General features: G+C 41.4%; 1 protein-coding gene across 1 annotated transcript in view; it reads right to left on the bottom strand.

The window, feature by feature from the left end:
• LOC111976344 (pleckstrin homology domain-containing family M member 1) overlaps nt 1-14226 on the bottom strand; it is a 14923-nt gene extending 697 nt beyond the window's left edge. Inside the window, exons 1-5 of the mRNA XM_070447749.1 lie at nt 14038-14226; nt 11776-11865; nt 6766-7013; nt 530-1180; nt 6-280 (exon numbers count right to left, since the gene is read on the bottom strand). Of these exons, the coding sequence (XP_070303850.1) occupies nt 6-280; nt 530-1180; nt 6766-7013; nt 11776-11829 (1228 nt within the window). The 5' untranslated portion in view covers nt 11830-11865; nt 14038-14226. The remainder of the gene's footprint in view (nt 1-5; nt 281-529; nt 1181-6765; nt 7014-11775; nt 11866-14037) is intronic.
• Nucleotides 14227-18245: the final 4019 nt, after the last annotated feature.

The raw sequence follows: 18245 nt of genomic DNA, 5'->3' as shown, positions 1-18245 counted from the left end.
TGTACTCTCCACACAGTCACTGTGACTGGAGGGCACTTCAGTGTGCAAGTACACTTCGGAAGGGACATGGGTCTTAGTGGACGGCTCCTCCTGGTCTGACCCCACTGAAGCAGGGTTAGAGGAGCCAGTGAGGGGTGTGAATGGCCCCTGGGTCTCGCCGTCAGAACCGCTGAAGGCCGTATTCTCTGAGAGGTGGTCTGCACCCGGAGTGGAAACGTACGAATCCTCGTGCATGGAATCCTGACTGGAGTTGGTACTCTCCCTGAAGTCTGCCAGAACACTGCAGTTACAGAAAGTAGGAAATGTCAGAGGTCAACAGAAATCACCAAATGAAACGAGGGACAACATGTTATCTAACTATTTCACTAATTTCTGTACACATCGTTAGTTGAAGCATGTTGCTTACATCACCTTTTTTMGATAAAAGCATCTGCTAAATGTCTTTTAATGGTTTGGAGATTAACCATGGCTGTGATTCAAAGGGCCTCAATTCTTCAGACAGGCACACTGACCCACACTCACGACTTACTCTTTAAGAGGCCTCTTGGCATTGACATCGTTCTCCAGTCTGGCAGAGATCTCTAGGTCACATGGCCAGGGCTCCTTGTCTGGGCTCTTGGGGTCATGACCCTGCAGCAGACTGTCTGAGCTTAGGCTGGAGGAGAGCTGAGATGACCCTGTGGTGTCCAGGCTCAAATTAGAAGAATTTAGAGGGGTCCTACCCCCTGAAACKCCCCCAATCACCCTCCCCAGCACCCCTGTCCCCCCATGCTGCACTTCGACCGTATCCGACCCGCCGGACGACAGTGACACCGTATCCCAAGAATCCTTGTGTTTGGTGAGACTGGGAAGGTCGACAGCGTCGGCCTGGGTGGTGGGGCAGAGGCCGGCCAGAGCCAGTGGGGTGGTGGTCCACTCGTTGAGCACGGCTGACTTGTACGAAAGGTTGAAGACCAGGGAGGCCAGGCCCTGGAGATAACTGAGCAGCACCTCACGCTCCTCAGGGTCCAGGAGCAGGGCGGAGGGCTGGTAGTGGGCCTGCAGGTTGGAGTCCTCACGGAATAGGGAGGCCAAGTAGCACTCCATCAGGCCGTGGTTGAGGGCCAGKCGCAGCCAGGCCCGGCAGCGACCCACGTCCGTACCCACAAAGCTCAGCTTCTCCAGCTCCGTGATCACGTCACTGAGGGGGCCAGGAGACATTAGAGAATCGTTTTATGTACAGTATACAGTAAACATTCTACACCATCTGATCTTAAACCTTTACTAATTGTCATTCTGCTTAACCACTAAAAACAGGGTATATGCAGGGTCCATGAAGTTTCATTTAAAGACTAAGACCTTTTTAACACACACCTGCTAATATTCCTCTCCAGAAAGAAGTCCATGTAGGCAATAATTATTATTAGYGCTGGCTCATATTATCAAGGTGTACTATTTTAGCAATGTAAATTCTCCTGGAGCCTAACGGATGTTGTAGCATAGCGGTTGACTATAGATGGCTGAACAACACTTTTCAAATCAGATGTGCCAGCGCTACACCACTTGATATTGTTTAGCCTAATAACATATATCGACACAAAGCGTTACAAAAAAATGGAGGTGCTGTTTTTTTGGGGACCGATTTGCCTAATGATTTGTCAACTTGCGCACAATCCCCCTGTCCTTGACATCCGGGCTGCTGCTGGCTCTTTTGCGTGTCTTGACCAGTCAGTCACGGAAATCGCAGGTCGTGCACAACACACAAAGCTCAAGGCGCYCTCTCCACTTTCCTCCGGTATTTATTTAGCAAGCGTGATAACACATCACTCCAGACACGCAAAAACGTATATAAAACGTAGCAGCCTATACACCTAAACATTAGTGATCTGACATTCTGTATTGCATGGAAACAAGAATATATTTCAGTCTGATCAACTGTAGGTAGCAGCAGTAGCTGCAGTCTAGCCTACTATGCGCCCTGTCCCTCTGGCAGGACTAAACAAAGCCGTGAGACACAGACAGTAACGTTGTGTAAGCTATTTATAATAATAATAATACATGTAATTTGTAAAGCGCTTCTCACACCTAAAGGCGCTGAAGAAAATATGGACTAATAAAAACAATCCTAACACAGAACATTGAAAGTAGACATTCAAAGCCATATACTGTTGTCGTCAGACGCGGTGGACAGGAGAACAGAATGCACATTGGTCCTTGAAAGCTTTTCTTATTAACAGCTCAGTCTTTAGCGGAGCCTTGAACGAGGCCAGAGACTCTGCAGCCCTGACACAATAGGATCACATTTGGTTTATATACAAATTTGGGCTAACTTGGCGACCTAGACTTTTTCAATCCAAAATGATTAACTGGAATCCATCAATAAACACAATAGCTGACATGGACTGGGAGTTCATGTTTAATTAGGTCTATAGTTGCATAGGGCAGGACTACACAATGCAAACCTGCATAAAGCAAGCTCCCCCCTATGAGTTTTATTGTCCAATCATGTTGCATTCTCTGTGCATAGGAAACAACCCTAGTCCTTCTTTAAAATATAATGAATATGAACAAGTACAAGGTTCCTGCAGTTTGACAGGGTTCTCATCCTCCCCAAGGCCAGGAGATTAAAAAAACAACAGGTGACCGGATTAGAAAAAAACTCAGGTCTCATCATAGCCCATATTCAACCTTTTTAAAAACAGATCATGTCATACCGTATAAGGCACAGCGTTTTACCTTATTAGGTTACCAGATCAGGAAAAACTACAGGCGCCAGATTTTCATTTTCTTGCCACAACACTCCGGGACCTGTGGTGCCACCTCTGGCATGGGGTGGCCCATCAAATTCAATTTTATTGGTCGCATTCACAGATTTAGCATATGTTATTACGGGTGATTAGGCTACCCCAATGGACTAATCATTATCTAGATCAAACTACTGTAAGCGTCCAGAAAAGTTGACTTCGATAGCAATATCAGCTAGAATAARACTCAATACAATAACACTGAACAAACGCCTTGAAGTCAAATATCTAGCACTGTTACTGTATAAAATCCCTAACATCTGGAGAGCTAGGGTGTGCAGGATTTTGATCCAGCACTGCTCAAACACACCCGTGTCAGCATAACAAGGTCCTGTTGAGAAGTGGATTTTTACAATCTGGTGTGTTGGAGTGGGGCTMGGGGAAAAAAGGTCTACACACCCAGTAGCTCTCCTGGAGGTATRATGCTATAACAAGTTGAATAAATGAGTCCCTCATTCAGTGAATCAGGTATCAAATGGCTATACTTCGAAGCTAGGTAGCTAAGCAGAAGTGCTCTAGACGGGCTTTTTCCAGTGGCCAAGTAACACGTGAAGAACTATTTCATCTAACATGTTCAGGAAATGCATGATGGATATTTTGATGTGCAACYCATCAAAATAGGACTCGGAATAATCAAATATATTTTGAAAGATGAATGTGTCTGCATGTCTTTTGTGRATATTGGCTTAGGCTATATAATTTACCACCTGAGGAAGTGGGAACTCAAKACACAGACTGCTAACWCTAAATATGATATTGTTGCTAGATCGCCATGCAATTGATCCAACYGTACATTTAATGTCCTACAAAAATGTCCCATTAGACCTATAACGTTACTGTATAAGCTACTTGATTTATTCACCGCAAATGGCACACTGCGCTCCATTGGCGCATCGTCTCAATCACATACTTRAATAGTGGTACTCTGTTAGTGTTATTTCATCTATATTGACAGTRGAGAAATAATTGTTATYCTCACATCAGGCTGAGACTCTCCTCTTTTTTAAGAACAGTAACAGTAGTTTTAAAAAATGGCGTATTCCCGCAATTACAATTTCAGATGCTGCTCATGCACTTTGCTGTGTTACAAAGTGGGATTAAAACGTATTGAATTGTCAATTTTTGTCAACGATCTACACAATTTTTGACAGAGTATTCTAACATTTGCAAAAAAAATAAAACACTAATATATTTCGWTAAGTATTTAAAACACCCGGAGTAATTACATGATATTGCTACCAAAGGTGRTCTTACAGCAGTGAGTCTTTCTGGGTAAGACTAAGAGCTTCYCACCCTTGGATTGTACATTATTATTTAAAACTCTGTCAAGCTGGTTGTTGATAATTGCTAGACAGTCATTTTCAAGTCTTGCCATTGATTTTCAAGGTGATTTAAATCAAAAGGCCACTCAAGAACATTCACGTTCTTCTTGGTAAGCAACCAGTGTACAAAACATTAGGAACATCTGCTCGTTCCATGACAGACTGACCAGATGAAAGCTATGATCCCTTATTGATGTCACCTGTTAAATCCACTTCAAAATCAGTGTAGCTGAAGGGGGGGGGGGGTTAAAGGAGGATTTTTAAGCCTTGAGACAGATTATGTGTGTGCCATTCAGAGGGTGAATGGGCGAGATAATGATATGGATTTAAGCGCCTTTGAACAGGGTATGGTAGGAGCTGCCAGGCACATCGGTTTGAATGTGTCAAGAACTGCAACACTACTGGGTTTTTCATGCTCAATAGTTTCCCGTATGTATCAATAATGGTCCAACACCCAAAAGACATCCAACCAACTTGACAACTATGGGAAGCATTGAAGTCAACATTAGCTAGCATGCCTATGGCATGCTTTCAACACCTTGTAGAGTCCCTGCCCCAACTAATTGAGGCTGTTCTGAGGGCAAAAGGGGGTACAACTCAGTGTATATTTACTCAAAGGGCTATTCAATGTCTGCTTTTTCATTTTTACCCATCTACCAATAGGTGCCCTTTGCGAGGCACTGGAAAACTTCCCCGGTCTTTGTGGTTGAATCTGTGTTTGAAATTCACTGRTTGACTAAGTGGCCTTAGAGATAATTGTATGTGTGGGGTACAGAGCTGAGGAAGTCATTCAAAAAAATCATGTTAAACACTATTATTGCAAACAGAGAGTCCATGCAACTTAAGCACATTTTTACTCCTAGTCTTGCCGTAACAAAGGAGTTGAATACTTATTGTTTCAAGACATTTCAGCTTTTCATTTTTAATTAATTTGTAAAACTTTCAAAAAACATAATTCCACTTTAACATTATGGGGTATTATGTGTAGGCCAGTGACCCAAAAAGTCTAAATGTAATCCATTTTAAATTCAGGCTGTAAGACAACACAATGTGGAAAAAGTCAAGGGGTGTGAATACTTTCGGAAGGCACAGCACTTTCATTGCAGAAAGCAGGTTAATGCACATTAACCAAATAATGGTTTTAGAACAAAAACATTTGCAGGAACGTTGTGTAGCCTAATCAGCGATGTAAGCAAAATTGCTCCGGTAGGAGGGCAATGTCGGGGTCGGAAATGTAGTGTTTTCTTTCAAATTGTATAGGCTACCGCGCTCTCTCTGGCAACAGCCCGTCCAATCACGGAACCTATGTGTATAAGGCATTTTTTTTAGGGTGTTATATTAAAAGCCAAGTATAGCAGGTTGTGAACTCTGCAAACTACGCTTCCACCCTGAGAAGGAGAACAGGAAATGACTAATARATGCATTAACAGAAATGAATGTAACCAAATGACAGAGATAAAAGGTACATTTACMAGGCTTAATGGTGACATACGTAATGGGGAATGTATACAAATAAACAAAGGGCAAACAATTCACAAAATGAAACAACTAATGTGCAAGAATTAGCGGGAGACAACTGAGCGCATTCTAGAGAGCCGAGTGTACGCATTCTGGAGAGACACGCCGGACAACCTTCCCCTTCCTGTGTCAACAATTTCAAAATTATACTCAAGAAGCATTATATTAAAACATATTTCAGATGCTGTTCACTGACAGCCACAACTCAATAAATAAGCTAGGCTTATTGCCACACACTGCCGAAATTTTAGGCTTCCCAAATAGGCATAGGCCTAAGCGCTTGTGATTTAAACAACCCACAGCTGTTTTTTGTTTTTTTTAAGCTAATGATCCACTGTGGCAAACTCATGCTCTCTGGTGAAGTCTTATGAAMAATTTTTGTTTAGACAGTAGTTTTGGCAAAACATCAATTTACTTTAGGGGAAGCCAGCATCCGACCAGTGCACTATGCACCCACCAACTTTTCTTTCCAATTCGCAAGTGGTCGATACCAGAGAGCTGTATATAACGACGAGAGGACTCATGTCTCCGCCCTAACAATGGAAGTCATTGRCCCAAAGCGGAAAGGGAGGCAASAAAGTTCAAGTCTGCATATTAAGCCCATAGTAACTACAGGTCGACCGATTAATTAGGGCCGATTTCAAATTTTCATAACAATCGGTAATCAGCATTATTGGACGGCGATTATGGCCGATTACATTGCACTCCACGAGGAGACTACGCGAGTGCAGCAAGGAGCCAAGGTAATTAATTATTATCAATAATTATTTGATGTTACATTTCTGTATTTTTTTGCCGTGGTTTTAACAATTAAGCAGCGGCACAATATAACGGAAACACTGTAGTCATGTCCATCACGTTTTAAAAACTGTTTAAGAACGCACTGACACCRTGTGTAAATGTGATTTTTTATACGCACTTATTGCAACAGAGGATATAAACATGCCATTATCTCAACTTCAACTTGTCATGCTTACAGCAACAGTCACATACAGACTGATCGCACCTACAGAAAGACTTTCATACTCAAATGCCATCTCACTAAAGTGATTGAGGGTAGAGACACTGCACTAGAGGGGTCTGTAGGGTTATCTGTAGGGGGAAGTGTACTTGTTAGTGTACAGCTCCAGGCTTCCACCCACCTGTGAGTGACCGTCTTGAGAAGGCTCCAGAACACAGGCTGGGGGAGGGGTCCCCGGGACCCCCCTTTCCTGCCATGTCCTCCGGCCTTGGAGCGGACATATTTGCTCTTGATGCCGTGGATAAAGACGGCCTCCAGAGAAGAGCACAGCAGGTTGGCGTCGCCATCCTCGCTGGTTACCACGGCATCGGTCATCACGTAGCGCTTCTGCAGAGCCTTGAGTGACCACGCCAACTTCTCTTTGATCCACTAAAAAAATGGTGAGATGGGTTAAATCAAAATGTACAGTGGGGCAAAAAAGTATTTAGTCAGCCACCAATTGTGCAAGTTCTCCCACTTAAAATGATGAGAGAGGCCTGTAATTTTCATCATAGGTACACTTCAACTATGACAGACAAAATGAGAAAAGAAATCCAGAAAATCCCATTGTAGGATTTTTAATGAATTTATTTGCAAATTATGGTGGAAAATAAGTATTTGGTCAATAACAAAAGTTAATCTCAATACTTTGTTATATACCCTTTGTTGGCAATGACAGAGGTCAAATATTTTCTGTAAGTCTTCACAAGGTTCTCACACACTGTCGCTGGTATTTTGGCCCATTCCTCCATGCAGATCTCCTCTAGAGCAGGTGAGTTTTGGGCTGTTGCTGGGCAACACGGACTTTCAACTCCCTCCAAAGATTTTCTATGGGGTTGAGATCTGGAGACTGGCTAGGCCACTCCAGGACCTTGAAATGCTTCTTACGAAGCCACTCCTTCGTTGCCCGGGCGGTGTGTTTGGGATCATTGTCATGCTGAAAGACCCAGCCACGTTTCATCTTCAATGCCCTTGCTGATGGAAGGAGGTTTTCACTCAAATCTCACGATACATGGCCCCATTCATTCTTTCCTTTACACGGATCAGTCGTCCTGGTCCCTTTGCAGAACAACAGCCCCAAAGCATGATGTTTCCACACCCCATGCTTCACAGTAGGTATGGTGTTCTGGATGCAACTCAGCATTCTTTGTCCTCCAAACACGACGAGGTGATTTTTACCAAAAGTTATATTTTGGTTTCATCTGACCATATGACATTCTCCCAATCTTCTTCTGGATCATCCAAATGCTCTCTAGCAAACTTCAGACGGGCCTGGACATGTACTGGCTTAAGCAGGGGACACGTCTGGCACTGCAGGATTTGAGTCCCTGGCTGCGTAGTGTGTTACTGATGTAGGCTTTGTTACTTTGGTCCTAGCTCTCTGCAGGCATTCACTAGGTCCCCCCGTGTGGTTCTGGGATTTTTGCTCACCGTTCTTGTGATCATTTTGACCCCACGGGGTGAGATCTTGCGGGAGCCCCAGATTGAGGGAGATTATCAGTGGTCTTGTATGTCTTCCATTTCCTAATAATTGCTCCCACAGTTGATTTCTTCAAACAAGCTGCTTACCTATTGCAGATTCAGTCTTCCCAGCCTGGTGCAGGTCTACAATTTAGTTTCTGGTGTCCTTTGACAGCTCTTTTGGTCTTGGCCATAGTGGAGTTTGGAGTGTGACTGTTTGAGGTTGTGGACAGGTGTCTTTTATACTGATAACAAGTTCAAACAGGTGCCATTAATACAGGTAACGAGTGGAGGACAGAGGAGCCTCTTAAAGAAGAAGTTACAGGTCTGTGAGAGCCAGAAATCTTGCTTGTTTGTAGGTGACCAATACTTATTTTCCACCATAATTTGCAAATAAATTCATTAAAAATCCTACAAATGGTGATTTCGGTGGGATGTCCCATTTTGTCCCTCATTTTGTCTGTCATAGTTGAAGTGTACCTATGATGAAAATTACAGGCCTCTCATCTTTTTAAGTGGGAGAACTTGCACAATTGGTGGCTGACTAAATACTTTTTTGCCCCACTGTATATATATATATATAAATATATATATATATATATATATTATATATATAAAATTACTCTGTTACTTCCTTTCAGCTTCCCTTTCACTAAGGCAACTACAATCATTCTCATTTTAAATGACAACCTGAAATGTAGGCCTATTAATATGGAAATCAATGTAGTCATAGGTATATTACATAACTTGGTGAAAACCTCTGCATAAAGATTCAAAAAGGTGAAAGGCAGTGGGACATTACATTGCTTCCATTATGGCATCAATCAGATCCAACATTTTGTCACGACGACAAGGAACGGCCGTCGGCCTTGGGTCAAAAAGTTGTGCAATGAAGGTGGTAGGGAGCAATATAGTTTTGCAGCATCATATATGATGCAAAATGCTTCATAACGGCTGGATTTCTAAAGTTATACATCTTGAACACTTGATGGGTGACATGCAAACATTTTGGGACTATAACAATGGACTAATAAAACAAATATCAAAATAGTTTTTGGGTGGAGTTTTCCTTTAACATACAGGTGCAACCATTTTACTCACATATGRGCCTCATTATTTTGTTGTGCGACCTGCGCCTAGGAATTTTTTACAAATAACTCACCCAGGTGATAATTGTTGCAATGATAACTTTACCACAGCCTCTGAGTGCCATGGAAAATACACTGAGCTCAGATTCATTAATCACGATTGTAATATTAAAGAAAACTGCTTGTTACCTCGAATATTTTCATTGTGCTCCTAAATGTCCGTATGGTGCTCCTAAAGGTCTGCCTACACTAACTTTTTCCACTGGTGCTATCAACTTTTTCAGTTGGTGGCACAAGCACATGGTTTGGTCTGCTGTCATCAAGGCAATGGGTAAAGGGTGGCTACTTTGAATCTCAAATGTAAAATATTTTGATTTGTTTAACACTGTTTTTGGTTACTACATGATTCCATGTGTTTTATTGCATAGTTTGTCTTCACTATCATTCTACAATGTAGTAAATAGTTAAAAAAAACGAGAAAAACGAATTATCTTTGAAAGACAGGGTCCTGAAAAAGGGATGTTTCTTTTTTGCTGAGTTTATATGCTATCTAACCACAATGTTTATTGACTTGATAATTCACATKATTCTTAGCTAAGTGGTATAGTCGTTGCGTGTTCTCAATGGACATTGTTAATTCTGGCTATCTACTCTGATTTCAGAGTACTCTCGTCTGAGTGTGCCAGAGCGCAGAATAACTGTTGAATTTACGAACGCTCAATGGTTGAATATGGCCGATGTCAATAAACATTGGCAAAAAAAAAGCGTAATTAAATTGTTGCCAGCAGGACAGTTACCAACGCTCTGGATAACATGAAAACAGCTCTGCTAGGGCGAGTAAAATGGTCAGAGTGAGGTGTGCTCTCATTTGAGTCTGGAACTAGTAAGCTAGCCAACCTTAGCTTAGGTGCTTGACTGCCGTTGTGAGGTCAGAACGCTCGGACAACCCTAAACCTCAGCCAGAGCGTCCAGTGTGTGCGCTCGGAACACTCCGAGAGCGAGCGATTTACGAACGCCCAGAGTGCACTCTAGATTGAATTTACGAACACACCCGAAATCGTAAAAGGTCTAGCTAGTCATTTGTTATGCTAACAYGCTAGCAAGAGGTTGCATAGCAACAGCATCAACTTCCAGTAGATAGGCAAAGCGCTAGTAAGCTCAACTGAAAGGATACCCTTCGTTTACAGTATACTAAAATTATCTAAAAGTATATAGTAATTTAGTATGGGTATTRGAACACAGCTCAGGAGTAGCTAAATGTGTTTGTTAATTAAACGGTCACTTACTGTGAGACTGGCAGTTATTTGCTTGACAATCACCAGCTAACAAAATGTCATGACCGCCACAGCCCTAAGTGGGCTAACATTCCACAGGCCAKAATCAACAGCCTGATCAACTCTATACGAAGATGTGTCAGGCTGCATGAGGKAAACGATGGACACACCAGACACTAACTGGTCTTCTGATCCACGTCCCTACCTTTTTTTAAAGCATCTGTGACCAACAGATGCATATCTGTATTCCCAAGTCATGTGAAATCCATAGATTAGTGTGTATTGAATTTATTTCAATTGACTGTTTTCCTTATATGAACTGTAACTCAGTAAAATCTTTGAAATTGTTGCATGTTGCGATTARTTTTGTTTAGTATAATTTGGACCATGCACAGGCTATATACTCATTTTGGAGTAGAACTGAGCTTCTCAGTCCTTCACCACAATCATGCCTGTTAGACATTTTGCAAGAGGAAACACTGCAAGTCTGTACAGCAGAGTATAGTACACATTACAGTAGCGCACAGTACAATGTACTGTAATGTACTCTACCGTGCTGTCCAAACGTGTGAAATTTAGGCTATTTCAGATCTGGTCCGAACTAACAAAATGTGTTCCTTTGGGGGCGGAGCTCATTACAATAATAGCCAGTGTGTATAATAACACCCAACTTTGCAGAAGGACAGGTCTACTGCATATTTTGCCCTTTGTGTGCCTATTCAGTGTTACATGACCATGAAGAGAATGATATAGCCATAATTACGCATTTCTGTATAGCACAGATCAAGGACCTGTGATGTAATTATGTTACCATAATGCCGTTACCGAATGTAAATCCACTTCACCTACTGTAGTTCAATAACCAAAATATGTCTTTTTTTCAAGCTCAAGGTGCCATGTAATAGCTGACACCCCATTCTTTCTGCAGATATCTTTGAATCTTGATTCAGAGCAGATATTTGACAGAGTTTTTGGAAAATGTGGTTGATTTTTTAAATTAGTGAGATTTTACTATAATTCTGTTACCAAACGCATCTCCAGTTCGTCCAGTAAATGTGTATTTGTAAAATGTTCTGTGTAAATTCTTCAAAGATGTCCATGTGCATAGCGTTGTATGGTTTGTTAAACTTTGAAAATCAACAGGTTTGGTTTGGCATACATTTCAAAGTGAAAAAATCTGAATCAATGTGTAATGCATCCATCCATGTGTCACTCAAACACTAACAAAGTAGGCCCTATGTGAGAGATATCTGATCAACTTTTCAGTGTTAAGTGGAAGTGGTTTATTGAATTAAACAGGCTATTTACAGCAAAAGAGGTTGAGCCTACCTGCTTGACGTCTTCCGCCTCTGGCCCCGTATCTGGGGTCTGTGTGGCTAGCATCGTGCCTCCAGGGATGTGTTACTCTCACATGACATGCTGTGACATACAAATAAGATATCCGCTGTGGTTATACTGGCAAAAACAAGCTGAACCAAGAATAACTCACTGAAAAATACATTGTCAGTCAGTTCTGCAATTCCCAGCCCCCTTTCTTCTCAATGTAGGTGACACTTGACATATAGTGCTTTCAGAAAGTATTCAGACCCCTTGACTTTTTCCACATTTTGTTATGTTACAGCCTTTTATTCTAAAATTGATTAAATAATCGACCCCTACCTCAATCTACACACAACACCGCAGAATTGAAGCAAAAATAGGTTGACGTTTTTGCAAAATAAAATAAAAACGCAATATCACATTTACATAAGTATTCAGACCCTTGACTCAGTACTTTGTTATTAGATCGGGTTCAAGTAAAGGCTCTGGCTGGGCCACTTAACGACAATGAGACTTGTCCCAAATCCACTCCTGGAGTTTCTTGGCTGTGTGCTTAGGGTCGTTGTCCTGTTGGAAGGTGAACCTTTGAACCAGTCTGAGGCCCTGAGCGCTCTGGAGCGGGTTTTCATCAAGGATCTCTCTGTACTTTACTCCATTCAGCTTTCCCTCAATCCTGACTAGTCTCAGTCCCTGCCGCTGAAAAACATCCCCACAGCATGATGCTGCCACCACCATGCTTCACCGTAGGGATGGTATTGACCAGGTGATGAGCAGTGCCTGGTTTCCTCCAGATGTGACGCTTAGCATTCAGGCCAAAGAGTTACATCTTGGTTTCATCAGACCAGAGAATATTGTTTCTCATGGTCAGTCTTTTAGGTGCCTTTTGGCAAACTCCAAGCGGGCTGTCATGTGCATTTTACTGAGGAGTGGCTTCCGTCTGGCCACTCTACCATAAAGGCCTGATTGGTGGAGTGCTGCAGAGATGGTTGTCCTTCTGGAAGGTTCTCCCATCTCCACAGAGGAACTCTGGAACTCTGTCAGTGACCATCGAGTTCACTTCTCCCCTGAATGCTCAGTTTGGCTGGGTGACCAACTCTACGAAGAGTCTCGGTGGTTCCAAACTTCCTCCATTTAAGAATGATGGAGGCTAATGTGTTCTAAGGGACCTTCAATGCGGCATAATATTTTTTTGGTACCCTTCCTCAGATCTGTTCCTTGACACAATCCTGTCTCGGAGCTCTATGAACAATTCCTTCGACCCCAAGGCTTGGTTTTTGCTCTGACAAGCACCGTCAACTGTGGGAACTTTTTAGACAAGTGTGTGCCTTTCTAAGTCATGTCCAATCAATTTAAATTTACCACAGGTGGACTCCAATCAAGATGTAGAAACATCTTAAGGATGTTCAATGGAAACAGGATGCACCTGAGCTCAATTTCATAGCAAAGGGTCTGAATACTTATGTAAATGTTTTTTATTTTATACATTTAACAAAACTCTAAACCTGTTTTTGCTTTCTCATTATGGGGTACTGTAGATTGAGGGAAAACAATTTTTTTTTTGTTGGAATAAGGCTGTAATGTAACCAAATGTGGTAAAAGTGAATGGGTCTGAACACTTTCTGAACGCACTGTATTTAAAGTAAGCAAACACAGACTAAAAGGGCTGTGACATTCATTGACATTAATAGAATCTTACATCTGCATTTTCGGTTTGAACTGAAGTAGCCTATCAGTGAGTGGACACTTCAGAGTTTAGGCCTAGATATTAATCATACGGTCTGCTGAGGTTTTTGTTGACGGTAAGATATGTAGCCACAGAGCAAAAATGACACCGGTTCACTTCCTGAAAGAACTGGAAAAACGGAACGTCCAGTAGTACTCGTACTCATGAGAACATCACCGTGTGTGTGTGTCAAAAGCTGTGGCTTGATCATTGGATTCCTTGCTGTGTCCATCTAGCTACGTTAACTACAGTAGTGCACAAAAACAACATTACTTTATTACTCCTAAAACTCAATGCCCAATGTTTACGTCTCCAAATCAGCTTGAGAACCCCCAGTATTGTCGTCTTAAAGAGATGTCAATAAAAAGCCAAATATACAATATACATACAAAACGATGTATATTTGCCAAGAAATATAGATAAAAACATAAGGAACATCGCGTATCTAAGTTAGCTAACTTACATACCGTGTAATTGAGTTGTGCAACAGGCGTCGTTAGCTAGCTATGTTTAAACAGAAAAGAAGCGAAACAAGATTTTTTCCCCACCGCTTTGTTGTTCTTGTTTGACTCCTACATGGACAGCAACATTGTCTCATGATGTCATTTCTTTCACACGTAGATTCCTTAGCCTAATACAGAAAGAATAGTCGACTCGGACGTGTCTTCGATCTTCAACTAACGTTAACTCAGATTCAGGTTAAACTCAATGAGAGAACAAATGCATCACGGGATATTATTTTTTTTCTTCTGTGGGTTTTATGGAGGACTACAACCCCCAAAGGTGCATTGCCGCCACCAAATGGACGGGTTTAAACCAAAACAAGATAGAAAGAAAATTCATACYTAATAGCGAAACTAACTTAATCCACCCAAATAAAAATAGTACATTAACAAACCAGAACAACAACTTATTCATTCTTTCAAATCTTCATATCTTCTTTCTCAGGCTCTAGGACTTGAGAGTGGTACTCCTTGTTACAATATTCCATGTAACTCCTTCACATCTCGACCTCTCCCTTCTGCAAACTTCTCCCTTCTGCAAACACTTGAAACACGACCAAATGCTTTACAATGATCACACTGCATTGGTCTTTGGATAAATACTCGGACTCTGTAGTTAATATACCATAACTGCACATGAGTAGGGAGAGACTCCATATAAAAAAATATAAAATATATATAAAAAATAAAGAACAGATAGACTCTTCACMTTTTCTTCATTCACCACATGATTCATCTATTCAACATCAACTTCCCACGAGACGCCAGATATAACCCCCTTGAGGGGTGCCCTGTTCCCAAGAGACACACACGACACTTCAAACTTACCAAATTGGGTGAGACACAACACACATGTCTTCTGATCCGCAGAAGCACAAAAAAAATCTAGACAGGCCCCCCTCTCGTGATCCTCACAGCCTTCACTCTATCCAGCACTCTCTCCACCAGTTTGGATATCTCAAATGGATTCCTCAAGATTGGTAATTCGATCAGCTGCTCCTCATTAACAAACCTCACTCTTACAAGATACTAAGTGACATTCTCATCACTGTGTACAACTTTGCTCCATTTTCTATTATTTTGGACAATATTCCAATTCTCCTTGATTCTACCACCATTAGATTCAGAATCCACTTCATCATCCGCTTCCGCCATCTTTCAACACCTCAACGGGAATAATTTCATTCCATCATGGGATATGTCTGGATCTACTGTACTTGTAGATCTTGCAGACTTGTTGCAGCAAAGATAGCTGTGCTTGCAAGCAACTAGATGTGACTGACCACCAACTGGACCAATGGTGCCCTATAAAATGCTTCTCATTCCTGTTCAGTGAGGTTTTGTTGGATAAATAGTCTGATTGCAGAAGTCTTCCAGAACCACACATATGCTCAGGTATTTTCACTTGGCAATATAGGACAACTTTCTGCTCTAGCATACCCTTACCCCCAGTGGTGTAAACTACTTTGAAGTACTAGTAGTAGTTTTTTGGGGGTATCTGAACATTCCACTACATTCCTAAAGAAAATATAGATTTTCCCTGACACCAAAAAGTATTTGTTACATTTTGAATGCACAGGCAGGGGAGACATATGGTCCAATTCACACACCTATCAATATAATGCGTTGTCATCCCTACTGCCTCTGATCTGGCGGTCTCACTAAATACAAATACTGTCTTTGTAAATTATGTAAAAGTGTTGGAGTGTGAAAAATAGAAAATCATGCCATCTGGTTTGCTTAATATAAGGAAATTGATGTATAGCATTTACTTGTACTTTTTACATTTACTCAAATATGACAATTTAGTACTTTATCCACCACTACCTTTAAAACCAGATACTTTTAGACTTTTACTCAAGTAGTATTTTACTAGCCATGGTACCAGTCTCTTTAGCAAAAATGTCACTCCCTGTACTCCATATAATTTGGCAATGACAAGGAGTGGAATGATAGCTAAAGAGACTGGTATCTTCTAAAGTATCTTTCCTTTTACTTAAGTATGACAACTGAGTACTTTTTCCACCATTGCTTACCCCTTCATATTCTTTAAAGGCTATGTCTGTCTGGCCAATAGGCCTAGGCTAGGGCCCTTTGCTATGTATGTCATTTAATAAAGGCTTTTAACTTCTCCAAATGTTAGTTTCTTCACATTCTTTGGAGGTTTGCCCAATGCGTTGGCATTGTTCATGCTATCTGCAGCATCCAGGCTTACTGCTTTTTGTTTTAGGTACAGTGCTGTCCTACTCATTGTCCTGTGTGTTTTTCTTCTAAAGAAAGGATGTGTGTGCACTGTTCAGCAATAGAAAAATAAGAATGCACTCTAGGAAATGTGGCACAGCACTAGGATTTCTCTCTCTCTTGCTTTACCAAGGTTACTGCTGAATATACAGTTGAAGTCAGAAGTTTACATACACCTTAGCCAAATACATTTAAACTCAGTTTTTCACAATTCTTGACATTTAATCGTAGTAAAATTCCCTGTCTTAGGTCAGTTAGGATCACCACTTAATTTTAAGAATGTGAAATGTCAGAATAATAGTAGAGATTTCAGGTTTTATTTCTTTCATCACATTCCCAGTGGGTCAGAAGTTTACATACACTCACTTAGTATTTGGTAGCATTGCCTTTAAATTGTTTAACTTGGGTCAAACTTTTTGGATAGCCTTCCACAAGCTTCCCACAATAAGTTGGGTAAAATTTGGCACATTCCTCCTGACAGYGCTTGCACACGCTTTTTCAGTGCTGCCCACAACTTTTCTATAGGATTGAGGTCAGGGCTTTGTGATGGCCACTCCAATACCTTCACTCTAGCCATTTTGCCACAACTTTGGAAGTATGCTTGGGGTCATTGTCCATTTGGAAGACCCATTAGCGACCAAGCTTTAACTTCCTGACTGATGTCTTGAGATGTTGCTTCAATATATCCACATAATTTCCCTCCCTCATGATGTCATCTATTTTGTGAAGTGCACCAGACCCTCCTGCAGCAAGCACCGCCACAACATGATGCTGCCACCCCTGTGCTTCACGGTTGGGATGGTGTTTTTCGGCTTGCAAGCCTCCCCCTTTTTCCTCCAAACATAATGATGGTCAATATGGCCAAAGGACATTTCTCCAAAAAGTAAGATCTTTGTCCCCTTGTGCAGTTGCAAACCGTAGTCGGGTTGTGGCTTCTTCCTTGCTGAGCGGCTATTCAGGTTATGTCGATATAGGACTCGTTTTACTGTGGATATACATACTTTTGTACCCATTTCCTCCAGCATCTTCACAAGGTCCTTTGCTGTTGTTCTGGGATTGATTTGCACTTTTTGCACCAAAGTACGCTCATCTCTAGGACACAGAACGCGTCTCCTTCCTGAGCGGTATGACGGCTGCGTGGTCCCATGGTGTTTATACTTGCATACTATTGTTTGTACAGATGAACATGGTACCTTCAGGCATTTGGAAATTGCTCCCTAGGATGAACCAGACTTTTGGAGGTCTACACTTTTTTTTTCTGAGGTCTTGGCTGATTTCTTTTGATTTTCCCACGATGTCAAGCAGAGGCACTGAATTTGAAGGTAGGCCTTGAAATACATCCACAGGTACACCTCCAATTGACTCAAATGATGTCAATTAGCCTATCAGAAGCTTCTAAAGCCATGCCATCATTTTCTGGAATTTCCCAAGCTGTTTAAAGGCACAGTCAATTTATTGTATGTAAACTTCTGACCCACCGGAATTGTGATACCGTGAATTATAAGTGAAATAATCTGTCTGTAAACAATTGTTGGAAAAATTACTTGTGTCATGCACAAAGTAGATGTCCTAACTGACTTGCCAAAACTATAGTTTGTTAACAAGACATGTGTGGAGTGGTWGAAAAACGAGTTTTAATGACTCCAACCTAAGTGTATGTAAACTTCCGACTTCAACTGTAAATTATTGAGCCTAGTGCCATGGTATTTACTGTCTGACTGAATGACACAAACAGTGTCTTAAGATGACAAAGGACGTTTCTGTTTTGCAGTGATACTAACTACTTTGTTACCACAAACAATGTTCCAGAAACCAATTTCAAATAGATGCAAAGCTAGGCCTTGATGGTGTAGCAGCTAATGTATGTATTTACCCTTTGATGAGCAGTGACCTTGAGAAGAACAAATAGGCTTATTACCATATAGACTATATTGTTACAAKCAATCGGTGGGATAACATTTGCTTTGGTTTTGGTATCAGACAACACATAGTTCTCCCATTGTACAGATAGC

Source organism: Salvelinus sp. IW2-2015, linkage group LG17, assembly GCF_002910315.2.
Source record: "Salvelinus sp. IW2-2015 linkage group LG17, ASM291031v2, whole genome shotgun sequence".
Taxonomy (NCBI): Eukaryota; Metazoa; Chordata; class Actinopteri; order Salmoniformes; family Salmonidae; genus Salvelinus; species Salvelinus sp. IW2-2015.
This window is presented reverse-complemented; position numbering and strand designations above follow the sequence as displayed.